At 39.5% G+C, this 20,406-nt stretch overlaps 1 protein-coding gene across 8 annotated transcripts in view; it reads right to left on the bottom strand.

The window, feature by feature from the left end:
- ZFAND6 (zinc finger AN1-type containing 6) overlaps positions 1–20,288 on the bottom strand; it is a 49,190-nt gene extending 28,902 nt beyond the window's left edge. The window contains exons 1-4 of one of the 8 annotated variants that reach the window (XM_074318279.2): positions 20,125–20,261; positions 19,432–19,553; positions 18,633–18,708; positions 14,772–14,878 (exon numbers count right to left, since the gene is read on the bottom strand). Coding sequence is in view for 1 of the 8 variants with exons in the window: in XM_074318278.2 (XP_074174379.1) it covers positions 12,443–12,473 (31 nt within the window). In the remaining 7 variants the exon portion in view is untranslated. Of the gene's footprint in view, positions 1–10,413; positions 10,554–12,442; positions 12,499–14,771; positions 14,879–18,632; positions 18,709–19,431; positions 19,554–20,124 lie in introns of those variants that run through there. The other 7 variants (XM_074318280.2, XM_019743460.3, XM_019743459.3 and 4 more) reach the window with 7 other exon arrangements.
- Between the last annotated feature and the right edge of the window lie 118 nt (positions 20,289–20,406).

The following is a 20,406-nucleotide window of genomic DNA, read 5'->3' as shown; positions in this document are numbered from 1 at the left end:
AAAAGATGCATTAGGGCGTATTTTCAGGGGGTGTCGTATCTTTTTCATGTACAACAATCTACATTTATTCAAATACAGTCACGTCATCTTTTTCTGGAACATCGTCATAATGTACTAAATGCATCCGTCTGGCTGATGATCTTAACTGGGGCTTATTTTCGGGGTAGGTCTCATTTTTGGGGAAACATGGTAGGAAAAACTCACCGAGTCCGCTTGGAAAGGGGTGATAGGACACGTCATCTAGCTCACAGTCTAACAGAAGAGGAGGCAGGAACCAGAGGGGTGGATACCTAGCCAAACTGAAGTGCCAGGACTGGGCAAGGTTGACCTGGGAAGAAGGGATGAATTGTAACCTGCCCTCCTCATCTGGATGCACCGTCTACCTGGTGTGAGAGGCCAATGGCACAACACTTCCGGGTCCTCCAGCTAATTCCATCAGGGGAGCTCCGTTACTGAGCTGTGGCCTTTCTTCTGACAGGCTCTCCATCAGATGAATCTGTAACCCAACAGCGTCCAAAGCACCTTGTTTAAAGAAGGCATTTGAATTGTGTTAGGTACTTGGAGAACACTCACCTGCAAAACAGGCCGAGCTGCTTTAGCCCAGTCCCTGCCTTCTGACCCATTTTCTCAGGGAGCACGTCGTCCAATCCTCTACCCACATCTACCTACTAGCTCTCCAAATTTTCCCTCCGCTCTCAATTCCAACTCCAATTCCTTGAAGGCTGTAGATAAGTGGTGGTGTAATAAAAAGTCAGAGTAACTCACATTGTGAAAGAAACCTGACTAATTCAAACCTAAAATTTAAGCCAATTTTAAACCTAAAAATCCCTAATTTAAGAAATAAGGGCTGTGTATAGGGACATTGCTATGTATACCGATAGTATGTTTGGGAGGGCAGGGAGTGCGTTTTCAGGTAACTCTTGCCTCTAAATCACCTCTTACCTACACTGCCAAGGAGACTGGAACGTACGCATGTTGAGTGAGCAAACAGAGTAATGTCACAGGCGTCATGAAGTCACCACATCATATCAACGTGGTCTGCAGCTGGGTTTCCAGCACACTCCTAATATGCGACCTTACAAATCACAAACCTTCATCTGCAGCTACCTCCACATTTCCCTTGTGTCAAATTGTACCATGTAGGTCCCAAGGCTGAGGAGAAAGGAGGTAATATACAGAGAACTAAAAAACGGCCCAAACAATAAAACTTAGTTTAAGGTGGGCATACTCGGGGGTACGGGACAGGAAATGTTGCAAAATTTAGCACATTCATGTAAATGCTAGTTTTAAATAAGGAATACCATTTTAGAAGAGGTTTTAGTTAAGGAAAAAGGCAGCTTTTTTCAGGGGTGAGGAGATTTTAAAAAGTCTAAAGAATAAGAGAGTAATAGCTGGCAATTTAACTCTTCCTGCAATCAATTTTAACCTCTTGATTTAAGAATAGATTTTTCTCTCTTCCCTACAAAAACGAAGAAACCAAGCCTTACATTGAAGGAAATGTGTCTGGGGAACGGAAACGTTCCAGATAATGATTATGGTGGTGCTTACACACTAGCCACCTGTCAGAACAAAAACTGCACACTTTGATTGTATGCAAATGTACCCCAGTAAAGCTGACAAAAACAATAAAAGGACAAAGGAGTGGAAATGGCCGTTTTGATTCAAGCTGTTCCACAGTTGTGTCTGTGCTGGGTCAAGGGTATTACAAGTTTGAGTGACAGTAAGAGGAGCCCTGTAACTGATGAGTTCAAGTTTCTACAAGTACTAGCTTTCCACTAAGTGAATATTTTATTTTATTTTGTATATCTTAAAATAATTTCCAAATAATGATCTTCACTGATTATAGATATAAGCAGAGAAACAAGCTTCTCCCTTTCTTACCTTCCCTCCCCATCCACTTCTTACATCATTTCAACACCATGAAAATGACTTGGCATTTGGAACAAGATCAGCGTGGACTGCTTTAATGACACGTTATTATTTGAATAACCGTAAAGGAAGAACTGGAGCTTGAATATGTTCACCACCAAGTCTTACAGTTGTGTGTGGATGAGGAAGCTTGTAATTCAAATTCTGCTCAACAGTATTTGCTAGTTCTAGATTTTCAAGGGCAACTGACATTAACTAATTTTTTGCATTTCAGCGAAAGATACCTCCCAAATAAGGACGGCTTATTCTTCATCAGGAATCACTTCTGAACGTTTTTTTAATTTGGAGTTTACCCCCAATCCTTCTTGCTTGATCATTAAAGATGTTATAAAGTAATTCATGTTTCCAAAGAGTTTTTCATTTCTCAGCTAAGAACTTCCATTTTTTAAAGAAGATTCTTCTCTTGAAAAAATCAGTCACCAGTATTCAAATGTGAAACCTAAAGATTAATTTATAGTAAACCGGATAATTTGAGGCTAAGAGACTTCTTCACAGAACCTAAAAGAATTTAAAAGTATTTTTAAGAAAAATCATAATTTAAAACATTTTTTACTTGTTTACCACAAAGTTAAAATGCTCAAAATAATAGCTATTTAAAAACAAACAGTAGCCTTTCAACCTACACAATTTAAATCAAAGTTGCCAGGATAAACACCTACAATGAACCCATTCCTTCAAGGCTGACGATATGCAGATCTGTGAGGAATCCAAAAATGGAAGCTACACATCCAGCCTCAACGAGTAGGGCCTTTCTCCCACAACTCTCATCATTTAGAAGTCTAAATGAACTAAAATGTTACTGCCCATCTAATAATTTTAATATTGAATAATAATTGATGTGTTTAAATACTATGTTCAGTGTATTATCCTGTGCATTGAGAAGACATAGTTGATTTCTTTCAAAAAAATTATCCCACAACCATCAAATCATTTTTTCCCCTATGAATCCTCTTGCATTCATCCTGGCTAACAGTTACCTTGCAGAGAAACACTGTGTGTTTCAAGTGAGATAAGTATATAGAGATAAAACTAAATACAAAAACATCACTTCTTGGAAACAAAGCCCATGTCAATTGACACAACTCACTTTCCTGGTCAAAGTCAGGCCATGCAAACCCGACCCCTCACATGGTGATAACACTCAATTTTAGGAGGCAGATGTGTTTAGGACACAGAGGCATCTGTCTTGCTCAGCACTGCATTTCTAGTATCTGGCACACCTTTGGAGAACAGGTGTTTTAGGCACTCAAACGTTTATATAGTAATTCATTAACACTTGTATTTACCCACATCACAAAAACAAACCCTGAACCCCTAATATATCACCTATAGGAAATCCAATCACCCATGGAAAAATCAAATTACCAGAGTCTTTTTCATCTTTGATTTTTAGGCTCAATCAGGGAACGGTTTAACAGTGTAGAAGGTGCTAATCTGATTTAAATTAATTCCTTTCCTCCTTCCAGGCCATTAAATAGCCAGCAGCAGATTAATCTATGACAACCCCAAAATAGTATGCCAGATGACAAGTCCGTGTTTAAGACTTTTAATTTGTACTGTATTCTCTTCAAGAAGTTAATGGCACCCATAGGTCATTTAACCAAGACGGAACAAAAAGCCAATACAAGTACAGCTGCACTAGTCTCTTTTTCTCATCATTAGCGCGGCCTATATACATGTATAGCTTCGTTGCTTCTAATGCTGAAAAAAGCACCATTAATTTGACTAATTGTCAAGTCTCCCTTAACTAGGAAAACAAGTGGAAGCACATTAGCTCTAACACTACTTAGGAGGCAAGCCCCGAACCGGTATTGATCTGGTTGTCACGTCACACGGAGATCAACGTGATCCCTTTCGGCTCCTGTCAGTGATACCGACATACTGCTTGGCAGGCCGGAATAAGTCCCTGTGGCAGGCTTTCCTCTTGTTGCGATGTGTAGTTAGGAAACACCAAAGACACCGCAAGGCACTGTACTCTTTGAGGCCACTTGGCATTCAGCAGAAAACTGTTTCCACTTCATCAACAATGTGCCCGCTTTATTTCTCGGTCTCCTTGTTTATTGGTTTTAAAGCTGTTGGAGCAAATCCAACTGGCTCCAACACTGGCCTTGATATAATTTCCTAGGAACTTAAAGTCCCAAGTCACCACAACCAAAGACCAAGGACAGTCTGATTCAACATTTCAAGACATTAAAAAGTCGGGAGTTTTCCTGAATTGATCACTAGCCACAGATTTCCCTATATAACGTTTACATCAGTGTTTCTCCAAAACATGGGTTAGCAGCAGCAGAAAATGGCAAACTCTTAGGCCCTGCCCAGGTTCATTTCTGGTGGCTGAGTGCAAGGAGTAGCTCACTCGAACAAGCTCCCAAGGGATTCTCAGGGTCAAGTTTGAGAACCACTACTTTAGTCAGATACCTACTGGAAAATATTACTTTAGCACAGAACACTGTAAGTACATATTTGCAGCTGAAAAGAAAACAGTTTCAAATTACTGTGAAGGTGGTAACTTCAGAATAATTTAGGTCAACTAAAATTAGGTCAAAGGCTGCATCTCAAAAGACACCTTTCCAAAAGCAAGGATTTCCCACTATAAGCTTTGGAGAAACACTATTTAAAATTTTAGCAAATGCTTTTTGTTGGCTAGACATAAGAAAACATGGTCAGTCCTGATTATACGGCTGGTAGGGAACAAGTGGTTTTAACTTTGCGGCATTTAGTAATCCTGAAAACTAAAATAAGGGTGGTATTAACAGAGATTGGCTACTCAGACTTTGGGACAAACAATAAAATGATGAATAAAATTTTGGGTGGTGGGGGTTCTTTTATAGCAACCGAGACGTGGTATTCATTGAGAAAAGCAATACATTATATACTTTTAGTGATTACCTAAAAATTTAAGAGACATGATTGTGTAGTGTATTTATCAAAGCTAAGTAATACATTCTTTTGAAATTACATATTATTATAACATCTAAAAACTCCTGACTATAGGAAAGAATTCAACCCCTTCCAAGAAACCAATCTCTACCTATATTTTCAATAGTTCTATCCACTTGATCTTTTTCTTTTAACCACCCAATTGCTTTCAAAGCTACAGAGGAAAAGGCCTTTTTTTTGGTGGGGGTAGGCGGGGGGTGCAATGGGGGTCTTTTAGCTTTAAAATATGTTAGAGGGGGGACAGTGGAGAGAGATTAAAGAGTAAAGAAATGTAATATTTGATATGAAAAATGATTCCCAATCAGTTATTTCTAAGTTTACTTCAATTTACTTTCTCCGTGAGATTTGCTGCAGTATTTCCCTTTTTTAATGGTACGTATAATAACTGATACAAAAGAACATGTGTGGCCTATGTTCCTACCTGTAAGTGCCTCAGTAGCTTTTTGACTTGTGTTTACAGGTAGATGCTTCATCCACTTGGATGCCAAAATGAACACACGGTCCAGGCCAACTGCTCCGTGAGGTCAGCTGCATTTCAAGTAGCTACGAAAAACTGCTTTCTCACGTGGCCTGATCTTCCTCTTACCTGACTTGGTGTCAAGCTTTTATTAAATGTGAGGAATTCAACAGCTTTGAAATTCAAGACTCCCCACATATGGAAAACTACCTTTGTTTTTCCCATGTCTCATTCTTTTATTTTCTTATATTCTGGGGATGCTAAAATGCCTGTCTTTTTTGGGATGTTCCAAAAAATCATCAGAAATGCTTTTTACAAATGTTGTCTTCTGAGAGGCCGGTTTGCTCAGTTGGTTAGAGCGCGGTGCTCTTAACAACAAGGTTGATGGTTCGATCCCTACATGGGCCACTGTGAGCTGCACCCTCCACAACTAGATTGAAACTACTTGACTTGGAGCTGATGGGTCCTGGAAAAACACACTTAAATAAATAAAAAGTTAAAAAAAAATGTTGTCTTCCTAAAGCACTTTTAGACTTAGGCCCAAAGTTTCGAGTATGCCCTAGAAGGAGTGGTGCGGAGAAGAAAAGCAAGCAGGGCCGCTTAGGAAGGAGCCTGGTCAGGGGTGAAGAGCACGGACTCTGGTCCGGCCAAGTTCAGTTCAAAGTGTGGACCCACTTTCCTGCGCGGGCCGCCCTGGCCCAGTTAGTAAGCCTTTCTAAGCTGTCTCACTCGTTAAATGAAGGTGACAATACTTACTGCTGCTAAGGCTGTTTGGGGACTACCTCAGAGAATGCTTAGCACACAATCAGATGGTAGTATTACTCAGGCTGGGTAGTTAAGAAAGTTTCAAGGGCAGCAGGACTCAGGGAAGAAGCCGAGAAAGACAGACTTGCCTGCACAGTGAAGAATGCGTATCAGAGAGCGCGCCCAAGCTGCAAGTGCAGAGCCGTTAGCAGGCTGTTGTAAGTAACCTGACTGAGCAACCGCAGCGTGGCCTGTGCTGAGATGGTGAAGAAAAGTGTATGGATTCCAGAGAGACTGTGAATTTAAGATTGATAGGAAGTTGTGGTGAACACTGGGGGGCGGGGGGGGAAGGAGAAGGAAGCTCAGAATGACACCCAGGTTCTGGCTGAGATGGCAGTCACCCACTAACTGCAACAGGAGGGGGAAAGGGTTTAAGAGCTACTGTTGGCAGGACAAAATCAGCAGTTCTATTCAATGCAGCTATGGAAGAAACATGTATAAGCTGGACGAACATGGGTCTCAAGTGCAAACACAAAATACTGACCTTGGAACCATTAACATACAAAGGGTGCAAAAAAATGTATGCACATTTTAAGAAAAGAAAAAACTGTATTCAAATGGTAATCCTCAATATACACCGGTAACAAAAGATGAACACATGTGTACACATTTGTTGGCACCCCCGGTATTTAGGATGTTAACTGCACAAATGGGACTGGAGATTACCAAGAAGCATTAATATGTATATGAGAAGTGTGTTAAGGTCAGAATCCGATGAAATTCCAATACTTAATGGCTGTAAAGAGGAAACGTTTGCCAAGGACACATCACAAGCAGGAGGAAGCCCAAGCAGGATCATTAAACTCACAGGAAGAGTTTTCAGAAGGAGAGAGGAGTCAATAGTACTAACTTTAGTTATCAACAAAAAAATTACTCCCTAAAACATTTACTTACTTGCACTCAGAAGCCATATAGGAAATACACTGCGAAACTGTCAAGACCCCCTATTATGCAGAACAGAGACTTTATAAGTAGTAAGCCACTGGTTCTAGGTTCTTTCCAGTATTACCGACATTGCCCATTAAAAGTTTTTCTTCTGTTTTTAGGGGAAAAAAAAAAATCACTGCATTGCCTTTGACTGGAGGCTAACAACAGAGACTGATGCGTTTAATATCCCCTCTAGACCATTTTTTCCCCTCCAATCTAAAGGAAAAAAAAAACAATAGAGCTATCACTATTTTCATTTTGCCTCAATATTATGTAATTTAAAGTTTTCTTCTCCCTCTAGAAAATTGGTTTCTACTCTCCGAATGAAACCACTGTACTGAAAGGGAGTAGTAGATCCCCAGTCTGTCAACAAGAGGCCGGTACAGTAGAGAAACTATTAAAGCCTATCGTTTCTCAAAGTTCTAGTGTTCCCAGAGTACTACAGAGCAGGTAAACCTTTACCTCGGGTACTCATTAAAATGCAATCTACAGCCAAACTTGAAATGACTTTCACTAAAATTGTCATATTGACAATTATCTTCATCTCTACCTGGTAGCAATAAGATTAATCTGTAAAGAAGAAAATGAAATACATCTCAATTCAGAACAAAAGAAGTATCTCTGATATAAATATTTAAGCACCAACACAATTTTAAATATTCAAGTGAAATTCAATTGTTCTATTCACGAATAAAGTACTTGCCTGTATATATGCTGACACATCTAGGAAATTTAAATGCATATAAGATGTATTCCATAAAAATATTTTCAATAATTAAAAGTGATGATTTTTATTTTAAGTTTTTCTCTTCTATTCCAAATAAGAAAACCGAAATGTTTGGAAAATCTCACTCTTCAGCCATAACAAACAAAATAGACATTAAAAAAAAAAAAAACTTTCCCCTGAAATTAATACAATAACCAACACACGAACATTGCCTATGAAAGTCAGCTACATGAAAATTATCAGTAAATTGAAACAAAAATTTACAGAGAATAAGTTAAATTATTTAAATTGCAAAATGAGCTAGACAAATTCAAGATTACACATGTTTAACTTAGAGCTTAACCCATGACTTACCACTGCCTCCCATTTATAAACTACACTAGTATTTTTAACTGTCTTGAATTAATTTGCTTTAAAATAACTTTTTAAGTTTACTCTGGAAAAGTCGTTCACAAGTTCACAGCCTATTGCACGTAACAGACCAGCTGGCAGAGTGCACACAATCAGCAGCTATTGCCAAACAAAGAATGCTAGGGCCGCTACGGGTATGTACCGTTAGCAGTCATCTGCTTACCTTTAATTGAAAACCTGGGAAATAACTAGAAGGGTAATATACCATTTTAAATCCTAGATCTATACATACGAATTGTTTCTACATTGTATTAAAAAAGAATCAGAAATGCACAAATAGTGACAAAGGCTACTGCTACCTGTTTAGAGACAGGCAAAGTAACGTTAACTGCACCATTCCAGCCCCCCCCCCCCCAAAAAAAATAAGCTTGATATATGTTCTTGGAAGAAAATGTTTCTTCTGATATGTGCTTACCAGAAGCATGTAATCAGGAAAGCTGGTCTGAACAATGCCAGTGTAAAACAATTAAGCCCAGTACTTAAGGACAGCAATATATGTAAGTAAAATACCCAACAAATATATAATTGCTCATTTAAGTGGGTAAAAATTTTCCCAATTTCCTTCAGCCGATTTTAATGACCAGAAAATGGATTTAGATCCATCTACATATTGGAAAATGGAATTTAAAATAGGCTATTAGTTTAGGCAAAACTAATCAACAAGCCGCAGAGCTGCAGAGGCACACTTTAACATTTAAGGGGCTGCCCATTAAAGAAATTCTGAAGCACATCCTGCTGGTGGCAATATAAATTGGTATAACCTTTTTGAAAAGCAATTTGGCCACTGAAGTGTTCATATCCTTTGATCTAGGGAAGCCCACTCCAGGGGATTTTTCCAAAGGAAATACATTTTTAAAAAAAAAGGAGAAAAATATTTTAAAATTCACACACAGAATTGTGTTCAATGCAATACCATTTAAAATGGTAAAAAATTAGGAACAATCTAAATATAAAACAGGCAAAAACCAGGTAAAGTAAAGTCTCACTAACCTAAGAGAATTAAACCGCAACAGAAATTAAAACGATTTTAACAACAGATGATATAATGTAGTAAAAAAAAAAAAAAAAAAAAATCCGTACTTATTTACAATTATGGAAAAAAATACAAGAATATAGTAAAGTATAGATAGAAGGGAAGAGAAAAAAATAAGACCACCACACAATGATCTTGTGGGTTTATGGGTGACTTTTCTTAATTTTATTATTATTATTGCTGTGTTACTTAAGTAATAGAGCAGAAAAGTATTAATTTTAAAACCTTTGCATGATCTGGAAGAAGTAACACAGCAAACACAAGTATTGGCTGAATTACTGGCTGAAATGCTTAGCTGGCATTTGGGCCAATTATTCAAATGAACTTTTTATACCTTAATTTCTATGAGATAAAAGAGTAACAATATAATGAAAACAGTCTCTCAAGATAACTTCTGCTATCGAAACATAACATAATTATTTTGTAAGTAAGAAATGTCAACAGATTCATAGATACTTTAAAAAAAAAGTTTAGGTAGCCTACCTATATAGCTCTTAGAAATATAAATCCATTCATTTCCTGTTTCAAAAGGGTGTCAATTACTTATCTACATCTTTGAAATAGCCGAAGTCTGAATGAAGGAGAAAGCAGTTTTACCTTGTTCTATATAAAATGAACCTGATCCTTTTAAAAAGAAAGTTAAAATTCTCAGCACATTAAAAATGCCAACATACAGGCAGATTTAAAATATATTGAAGTTAAAAAGGGGGGTGGGAAGGGGGTAAAGAAGAAAATTAAACAGCTGGCATTTCAGTTCTTATAAAAAACACACATACATGTTAACCTACCACATTTATCTGCCTTTTAGCAACTTAAAAACATCTTAAGTTTAAGGAAAATGACATATCAGCCAGACCTCCTCCAGATGTCATTTATAAAAACTGACAAATGCCTGCTCAAAAATCCAGCCCAAGAGAAAAGCCTGCTACTGGAGATGATTTTGATCCAAACATTTTTTAATGACACTCAAATTCTGAACTAAAAATAATGATAAAAGAAAGTCAAGTTTGATTCTCTGAACACCTATTTCCTGTCCAAACAGCCCTTTTGTTCTGCTTCCCTGCTTAATTTTAATGTTCAGTTTGCATCAAAAAACAGCAACGACAAAACCTAGCGTACACAGAAGCATAAAAGAGCAAAAGTGTAAAATAAAGGATCATTAAAAGATGAGAACAAAAATCCTACCAACAAAACCTCCACAATTTTCTGTTTGCTTCACCTCAGATTAACTTCACTTGAAGCTGTACTCCACAGCAACCAAACCTGAACGTCAAGCCCCACCTTCTCCAATTCTAGTGGCTGAAGAGTCAAATCTCCTCCCCGTTAGTGAAACTCATAATTGTGATTGGATCCGGCTAATATCCATTATTTTAAAGAACTTTTCCTTGCTAGCAGGTTAGGTTAAACGTACTAAAACCCCCTGGATAAGCTGGTTTCTTAAAGAAACAGTAGGTAATGTTTCAGTTTTCCCATCACATACTATCTGCTTACTCTTTTGTCTAGGTAAAGAATAAATCAAGTAACCGCAGTGAAAATCTCACAGAAGAAGCTTTAATTTGCAGCTCAGTGACCAAATGTTTAAAATACAATGCTTTTAAACCTAAATCATTTGATATTTTTACAGAGCCATGAAGGTGAAGTTATACTTCATAAAGACAGACTCCTTTTTCCATAGAGTTCATTTTGCCTGAAAATTTTAAAACGGCAACAGAATATCCATTGCAAAATTTTTCTGAAGAGACTTAAAGACCATAACTTAACTGAAAATACATAGCAATAAAATACTGAATGCAAAAGACTGACTTCTAAGATACCTATCAAATTCACTGATACTTATATTCTCAGTATCACTACAATAAAATTTTCAGTGACATCAAAGATTGACATTTCTACTTAAAATTGAGGAGAAAATGAGGCAGAATTATTATTCCTCTATTACCACTCTAACAGGTCTGACATTGTGTAAGGTTTTGCCAAAGTTAATACTTATCCACGGCAAACAGGTATCTACACAAGGAAAAACAACTTGTTCTAATGACATATCAGGTATAAAGTTTAGGATAGCTTAAGTTTTTAAAAAAACTACTGCTGTTTTTTAAAAGAGGGGTGGACCCTATTTTGCACCCTGTATATTACTTTAGGTAGCATAGGTACCCTAAGATACAGCTGAAGGGAATATGCCTCTTAAAATACTGTTACATTAAATGGAGTTTTTACTGCAGAGTTTCTAGAGTGTTCAGGCACTCTGATGTTTAAACAAAAAAGACCTACTGTCACTTTATATGTTCCTGTTTGCTACATTTTACTATATATTTATTTCAATTAGAACTGCTTATGTTTTAGTAGCTTGGCCCATCAAACACCGCTCTGACATTAATCATTATCTGATTGAATAACATTTAACTTGTTGGGTAAAGTATAACTTTCACCTCTACCAAAAATTTTGACTGATTTATAAAAACAAATGCAAAATTAAAGCAAACTAGAGTGACTACTTCTTAAAATATCTTTCAATAAGTTTATATAAAGAATTTTAAATTTACAGATTTCAAAGTTCAAAATCTTGCAAGTATTTTTCCTCAAAGAAAACTCACATATTAGAACACAAAGCCAACAAGCTTGTTTTGAATACAAAGAGAAGTCTTTGTAAGAAAGTGAAAATTCACATAATTGCAACTAGACATGAATATGGAGCAATACCCTGCAGAAGCCCAAACAGCTGCATAATCCATTATGCCTTTTAAGTGGACAAATTGAAAGAGCCAATTCACAGAGGTCTAGTCCCAAGATCCTTTGCAAGGATTCACTGCTTTGAATGCCCAGCACTTCAGGAGTCAAGTTCAGGTTTTCTTCCCACTGTGTGAACACTCTTGCAAAAGAACACTGTAAAGCAGAAGAGGTATAAGAGCAAACAACAGAAAGAATACATCATTTGAGTTACAGCATGAAACTTGAAAAAACAGGTTTTAGATGCCCAGAATTTTATAGGATTATAGAAAAAGATGGCAAATATTTAAATCTTAAAATTTGGCAAGTAGAATATTAGTAGATAGTTATAGGAGCCAAATAAACCTTTGCTCTGACAGTTTTTCACTTCCAAGTTAATTATTTGTACACAACAGACACGCATTACCAAGACCACTCTCAATCTATACTCAAAAGACAGGAGACGGGAGTTAGCATTCCTAGTTGCTCAAAGGTCTCCAGGACCTACCTGAAAGAACTTTCAAGGTGTTAACTATCATTGAAGGTGGCTCACAGGTTAAAATTAAGAGTGTTTTATTCTACTTCTAAATCAACAGCAGAAGAAAACAACAAAAACAAATAAAAGGAAAGCAATACCATGACCTAGATTATCTGACAACAATATTGCTTCATAGGACACAGAGCCTGCAAAGCTCCAAGGCTCCCTGACTGCATGTGACAATACCACTCGCTGAACATCAAGTGTTCAAAGGACGCATTGTACGTTCTTTGTGGGAACTCGGAGGTTTCCCACACCTCTCCACTGAAAACAATTTAGAGAAGAACAAGCTGTTGAACAACCTGGTCTCATTTCACTTTTGATTAAAAAGACCCTATATAAATAATCAATACTGGACTATTAGGAACAACTTTTGGTCCGTAGGGAGCAGGGTGAAAACATCCTCAGAATTTGAAGGGACTGAGAATAGCTCAAACTGTGCTTCCTGCAGCAGAAGTTAATCCCTGGCACCAGCCCGGGCACTGTAGGTGGGTCCAGCGGCAGCTGGCTAAGGACAACCTGACACTGGCAAAGCTCGACCGGGATCACTGACGATAAAGTCTGAAAACCACCATCGAGTGGAGAACACAGTTTTCAGAAGGATTTCCCTACAAATACACCCTGCCTACAAAAGTGAGGAATGAATCTGAGTTTGCAATTCCTGATGTGTATCTTCTAACTCATTAAGGGAAACAAAATACAAGGTGAGTGTGGGGGGAAGAGGGAGGATGGTAATTGTCCCTTCAGTGAAATACTAAACACAACGGAAACATGAAGGACACAAATGGATGAGACAGCAAAACACCTGAGATATTTTTCTGTAAGACAGCAAATTGCTTTGGAGTCTAAAGGGTCAACAATAAATTAAAAAGGAGCACGGAGCACAGTACTGAGGCCAAAGTACATGTGAAGGAGAAAAGCATTCATAATCCTCAACTATTAAGATTTAACAGTCATAAATTTTCACGTGCCAAACATCCTACCAGAGTAAACTGCTAGACAGAAAAATGACAGGAAACAGACTGGCAGACTCTAAGTTCCCTCTCTCCTTAGCAGCCTGAACCGGAAAAAAAGAAAAGATAAAAAGATGAATGTCCACATCGTTTAATGAGGTTAATTTTTTTATATAGCTAGCAAAAGAAAAGCTGTTTTTCTCAACACTCATAGACATTTAAAAAAAAAAAATTATAGTCACAAACAATTTTGGAAAGCAAAAGCTGAATAGGTAACACTTTCTGGTGATTATACAGTAACATCCAAAGCATAACAGAAAAGCTTATTCATTCGTCAAACCTTCTGAACACCTACTATATGCTTGTGGTGCCAAGTGAACTGTCCCTGCCATTGTAGGAAGTTATGGTCTGGCATCAGAACAGTGTTGCCCAACAGAAATATAATAGGAGCCACATGCAATGTTCATTTTTCAGTAGCCACATTAAAACATCAAACCGTTACATCGTTAATATTTTATTTAACACACATGTAAAATAGCATTACTTCAATATGTAATCAGTATCTCATATCTCAATTCACACTTGTCATATTTCAACAGCCAGATGTGGCTACTTAAATTTAAATAAAATACCGTAGCTATTAGCCACATGATTTACAAATTAGGATAAATTTCCATCATTGCAAAAGACTCTGTATCTCTGCTGTCCAACAGAATAGCCACTAGCCACATGTAGCTGAACTGTGATTAACAAGACTGAGGAACTGAATTTTTAATATTATTTAATTTCAATTCATTTAAATAACCACAAGTGGCTGGTACCTACCAGGTTGGAAAGCACAGCTCTAGAAGAAGAAATAGACACTAAAACAAATCACACACACTAACTGAATTGCAGTTGTTACAAGTGTTTACAAAAGAAATGTCCAATATGAAATGAGTAAATATAGCCAACAGAGGGGCTTAACCTCTTTTGTCAGCATCAAGGAAAGATTCTTCGAGGGAATCACAAATAAGCAAATGGGGAGAGCACCTGGAAAAGTCTTGGGTGGGAAAAAACTGAAAACATAGTAGAAATAAGGAAGAAAAGTACCAAGGGGCAAAATCATCTAAGTCATTTGTAGGAGATGGATTTGGACAGAATCTGAACAGGACTGGGAGGCAGAGGAGTGGAAACAGCCCGACCACTTGGAGATAATGAAAGTCTCCCAAATAAGTCTTGCCATGAAGCTTGTCCTACTCTCCCCACTCGGTGAACTGCAGTCATTCGGAGTCGTCAAATCCTAAATCAAGACAAGCACTTCTTGTCCCCTTTGTACTAGCAGCTTCTGTCCGAGGGAAACTTACCCTGGCTCTTTCGCAATCTCACGTCGCAGAATCACAGTTCCAAATTTTCTATACAGGACAAGCTTTGGGGCAGTAATCCAGTTGGAAGACGGGCAAGAGGCTCGAAACTGTTTGCAAGGCAATTTTTACAAAAGAAATTCAGTGTGTTATTACTTTTTTTAAATGTCTGAAAGGTTGGGAAGCTAAAGAAACTCCCCAAACACATGCAGTACTTCCATGAAGCTTCAATGTCACACCCTCACAGAGATATTCTCTGAGCCCCCCATCAGCACACCCTATTTCCTTTCTTCCTAGCATTTGTCAAAATCTGAAAATTCTTTATTCATCCTCAAAATTGGGGGAACATAGCTAAAACTATGCTGAAAGGAAAACTCAACCGCATTAAATTTTTTCATTACATAACACAAAACATTAAATGTAGAAATAACATGATCAACATTGTTTTAATTAAGAAATTCAAAACCAAAAACAACCTGAAGACCCTGAGGAATTAACTAAAAAGTTGAGAACTAACAGCAATAACCAAAAATTGGGGGGGGGGGAGGGAGAGAAAGAAGGGGGTGACTTAGCATAACAAAGTAAAAACACGTTATTACTCCCAATTACTAAAACAATGTGTACTGGTATCCAATCACTGGTATTGACTAAATGCTAACAAGGACCAAGTATATATGCATTTAGGATATGGTAAAGGTAGCTTTATTTCAAGGCAACAAGAAAAAGATTTTTTTTAATGAGGCTGAAATAAGTGATTAACTTATTAAGGCAAGTTATTTCACTTCACATGTTATGTCAAAGAAAATCCCAGATGAGCAGAAAGAGATAGATGTGAAAAATGAAACTAGAAGAAACAATTACCTGGGTAAGAGGATCCATTAAATATGGAAGTATAAAAAGAAAGCACTAACCTAAATTTCTTAAAAGGTAAAAATTCTTTCATATTTAAAAAAAGAAAACACTGAAAGCAAATAGGCCAATGGGGAGCTGGGGGAAAGTGCAGTCTCCTAAATATATAAAAGGCTACAAACGGGGTTCACAAATACAAACCACCACCGAGATGAGCAGAACACAGACCTGACGATGTCCAGTACGGGATCTCTATTCATCATCACAATTAACTAGGAAATACGGAGGAAATCTTATGAAAGGGGGAGGAAGACAGCAAAGAAAACACTCAGTCAAGATATGGAGGAGATGTGGATTCTGTCATATGTCTAGTCACACTTTATATAATGGTTTGGGCAACTTTATGTTATAATGTGAGTCAAACTCCTAAGACCAGATTTGGCTATATCTGTGAAAAGACAAAAAAAAGTCCATGCGCTTTAACTCAGCAATTTTAGGACTGAATCCTAAAGAAATGAGAAATCCATAGAAAGATTTAGCTCTTCAGAGGATCCTCACACCACACTAGAGAAAAGGATAAAGTAACACACGGTACACACACCAGGTGACTAGTTATTATAGTACTTCCCTAAGATGAAACGGAATCCGCCCTTTCAAAGTCCCATTGCTATAAGGGGAGCTCGCGGTAAACATAGGAAACGCCTGCCCTCAGGTAGATGGCAGTCGAGCAGGGATACAGACAATAACCAAATACACCGTTTCAGGCCACGGGTTCTATGCCGCGAAGCGGGTAACACCGTAGTCAGGGAAGGCCGTCTGAAGGCACTGCTGAGAGTGACACCTGAGCAGAAATAGCACTGGGTGTTCCAGGCAGAAGGAACAATTTTAAAGGACTAAGCCTGGCAAGACCAACTGGAGGCTGGTGTGCAGGGGCAGCGGCAGGAGATGTGCGTCTGAGGCCAGCAGAGCTGGGTGCTGGGAGTCTAGAGTGGCACCACCCACTCGGGAGCCACAAGTCACATGTGCCTCCCCTACTGGGCATTAGAAACAAGGCCAGCCCAGATGTGCTTGAAGTGGGAAATACACACTGGATTGCAAACAGTCTCAATAAAGGGATGTAAAACACCCCGTTAGACATTTCTTAAACTGATTACTTATAGAAATCATATTTTGGGTTAAATAAAATATATTTCGGCTGGGCTCTCTTTATTTTGCAAACATGGCTATCAGAAAATTTGAAATTACTTAGGTGGCTCCCATTATATTTCCAACGGGCATTGCTGGTCTAGGGTGTAAGTGCCATGGTAAAAAGTTTGAATTTCATTTTGTCTATTAGAAAGTCACTGGAGGGTTTTGAGTCTGGGGGTAAGGTAATGTCATTTACACATTTAAATGACTGTTCTCCACAGGAGCCACAGGAGACAACAGGGGAGGAAAGCTGCATCACCCCATCACGGTCTCCCTGACAGCAAAGTTGTCGAGAAGGCATTTGGTACAAGGTTTGAAGGTAGAGGCAGCCTAATACTCACTGTTTAAAACTGACCTTTTAATTGTTTAGGATATGAAAAATACACACAAACAGAAAGACAGGGGGTATACCTGCCAAGATATTAACAATAGTTATTTGTTCTTTGTAACTTCCTATTCTATCTGAAAGTTTTTTTGGGGGGAAAAACCTCAAACACATTGTAATTATTATCAAATACAAAAATGAGGTTTTTGAAAGCAGGATAAAACAGCCCTTCCAAAACAAAGCATCCCGAGTATTTGTCTGCAAGCTACACTTACTGTTAAAAATAAATTCAAACCATCTCTACTCCCATGGCTTTAAATAAAAACAGGTTATTTAAGGTATACCTAAACTTGTGTCACAGGAAATGAACACTACTCCCTCATTTGTCACAGCACTGCTGCTAGCAGGATAAAGAAAACAGAGGCCCTGGAAGCACACCTTGGGGCACTCCCAAACCTGAGGCTGCGGAAGTGAAAAGTACTTAAATGCGTGGTTAACATATGCTGATAAATACCCATCACCCATCTTTCTCCAAAAAATCTTCCGAAGGACACACCTGACCCCTGCCATTTGCTAGGTGCTTCCCTTACCTAAGGTCTGCAAAACTGGAAGGATAAACCTAGGACAGGTTCCTTGTACACGATGGGTACGCAGAGGCACAGGAAAAGGGGTAAGGACAGGCACACCTCGTCTTCCTCACGCCCTTCAGTGCGCGTCACAGGTGTTGCATCATCATCATCGTCATTATTTTTACAAACTGAAGGCAAGACCCTCCACCAGCACAAAGGTTATGACTGGCTTTATTAGGATACCTGCTTTATTATGATCGTCCGGAACAGGGACGCAACATCGCTGAGGTGCGCCTGTAATTTGCCAGAGATTTCACAAGGTGCGGGAGACGAGAACACAGAAAGAGCGATTTGTGTCACATACAATCAAGTGTTTTTCCTACTATGTTTACTCTTACAAGGAGATAGCAAACAGTCCCAGACTTCTCACAAGGTGATTTCAAAGGAAAGGATTCATCACATACAGAGTAACAGGAATCTTGGTTTCTCATGCAAATATGAAAAAACTAAGAACCAATTATTATGGCTATGAAGCGCTCATTAAAACACAAGAGAAAATCCTCAAGTTTTTCATCCATTTGATTTCTAGCATTGCACTGTATTTTACTCCTGACTACCTAAATTTTTTCTAATGCAAGCTACACTATTTACTCTAGAGAAGGTTTTGCAGTTGTGCACCAGGAGCCATGAAAGAAATGTTCATAGAGCACTGTTGTTGACAGCAAAACAATAAAAAACATAATCTAAACACTCACGAGTTATGGAAGATTAACACAATAGGACACAGCAATGACGTGAATGAACTAGTCACATAATATTTTTATAAAGCTCAAAAGAACAGCAAACTAAAAAACTTACAAATACACGTGATGAAGCTATTTTGTAAAAAGACAAGGGAATGCTATACAAAATCTACTAGACTACAATGATTACCTGGGTAAGGAGAGGCAGGGCTGTAGGACAGATAAGAAACACATCAACAGACGCAGTTTGGGTAATGAGCCAGTTCCTGGTTTGGGAGGAGAAGTCATGGATTTTTATTATGTTTTATGTCTTTACACTGTATTGTGCTACGTATTCTTTTGTGGTACCACATATGCTTTTGAATACCTTTTTTGGCTTTATTGAGGTCTACCACATACAGTAAACCGTGCACATAAAGTGTAAAATATGGCCAGTTATGACATACATATATGCACAGGAAGTTATCTGTACAATCAAGATTACAGCCCTTTAACCCCAAAATTTTCCTCCTGTACCTTTGTGATCCCTGCCTCCCTTAAATATTTTTATTTTATTTTTAATTTATACATTTTATTAAAGAATAGCATCCACTGTACTCCTAGAGCTATCAGCCTTTTAAAATACTGTTAATGTTTAATTTAAGTCCACCAGCATTAGACAGTATTGCTTGAAAGAAAGCGTTAAAAGACAACCTGCTTGGTAATGTGCATATTTTGCAGGAAAAAAACATTTTCCCCTGAAGCCCTGGAGTAGGAGTAAATTGGCAAATGTCCTAAAATTGGTTAACATAATTATTACACAACTGAACGTTAAAAGTTGATGGTATTTTTAGTGATCACACGGTGAGGTATACAAAAGCAGAATCACTATGTTGTACACCTAAAACTAATATGTTTGTAGGCCAACAAACATTAGAAAGTTTTAAAAAGTTTATGTATTTCCCATTAAAAAATCAAATTGTGAATTTGATGTAAGAGAAAAATTTAACCTTTTTTCTCAGAACATCGAAACCATCAGACACGGCCCCGTGTTCACTGCCAACCACCTTCAAACAGAAACGGTCCGCAGATCACCCAAGACCTTCACGGGTTCCCGCTGGCTGACAGCTTTCTGGTTGTGAAACAAACCATGACGGCGTTTTAGCCGCGCTGCTTTCCCACAACAGTTCGAAATACAGTCAGTATCGCCGCAAACACGACAACCTTCCGCGCTTGTTTACGCGGCCGGACGCAAACGGGCGAGCGCTGTGTCAAAGGGGAGGGAGAAAGTTCAGAAACCCCGGGCCCACCACCAGGAGCGGAGACCGGCCGCGGCGCCTTCCCGGCCGCAATCAGGGCCGGTGGCAGACGTCCCGGAAGGACCTGACGGGGAGCGGGGGCGCCACTGTGCGGTGACAGGGACGCGCCGGGACCCCCGCCCGCCAACTGCCCGGAACGCGGCCGCGGGAGTTCCCGTCCGGCGCCCTGCCCTGCCCACCGCCCCGGGAAGCCCGCCCGGGAACGCGAGCGCCGCGCGTGGAGCCCCCGCCCCGCGAAGCCCTCGGTCTCGGCCCTCAGTGGACGCCGGGCCCCGCCGCCACCTGCCGCCCTCCCGTCTGCTTCCGGTCGCCGCGGGAGGGCCGGGCCGCGCCTCGCGGAGGGGGAAGGGCGGGGGAGGCCAGCGCCGCCGGGCTGCTGCTCACCTCGCCTCACCTGGCGGCGGCCCTCTCCGCCGGACGCAGTGCCCGCCACCGGTCGCCTCCGGTCGCCGCCGGTGAACGAGGAGAGGTGAGGCCGCCGAACCCCGGTCGCTCCGGCCCCGCCGCCGCCGCCGCCAGCCCCTCGTCCGCTGTTTAGTAAACTTTTCTGTGTGGTTGCTCGGCCTGTGACGCGGTGCGGAAAGAGCTCGGGATTGGCCGGCTCCCGGCGCTGACGCGGCGCCCCGCCCCCCGCAGCCTAATTATTACCGGCCCGGCGGCCCACAG

Source organism: Rhinolophus sinicus, chromosome 13, assembly GCF_057876585.1.
Source record: "Rhinolophus sinicus isolate RSI-liver-muscle chromosome 13, RSI-T2T, whole genome shotgun sequence".
Lineage (NCBI taxonomy): Eukaryota > Metazoa > Chordata > Mammalia > Chiroptera > Rhinolophidae > Rhinolophus > Rhinolophus sinicus.
This window is presented reverse-complemented; position numbering and strand designations above follow the sequence as displayed.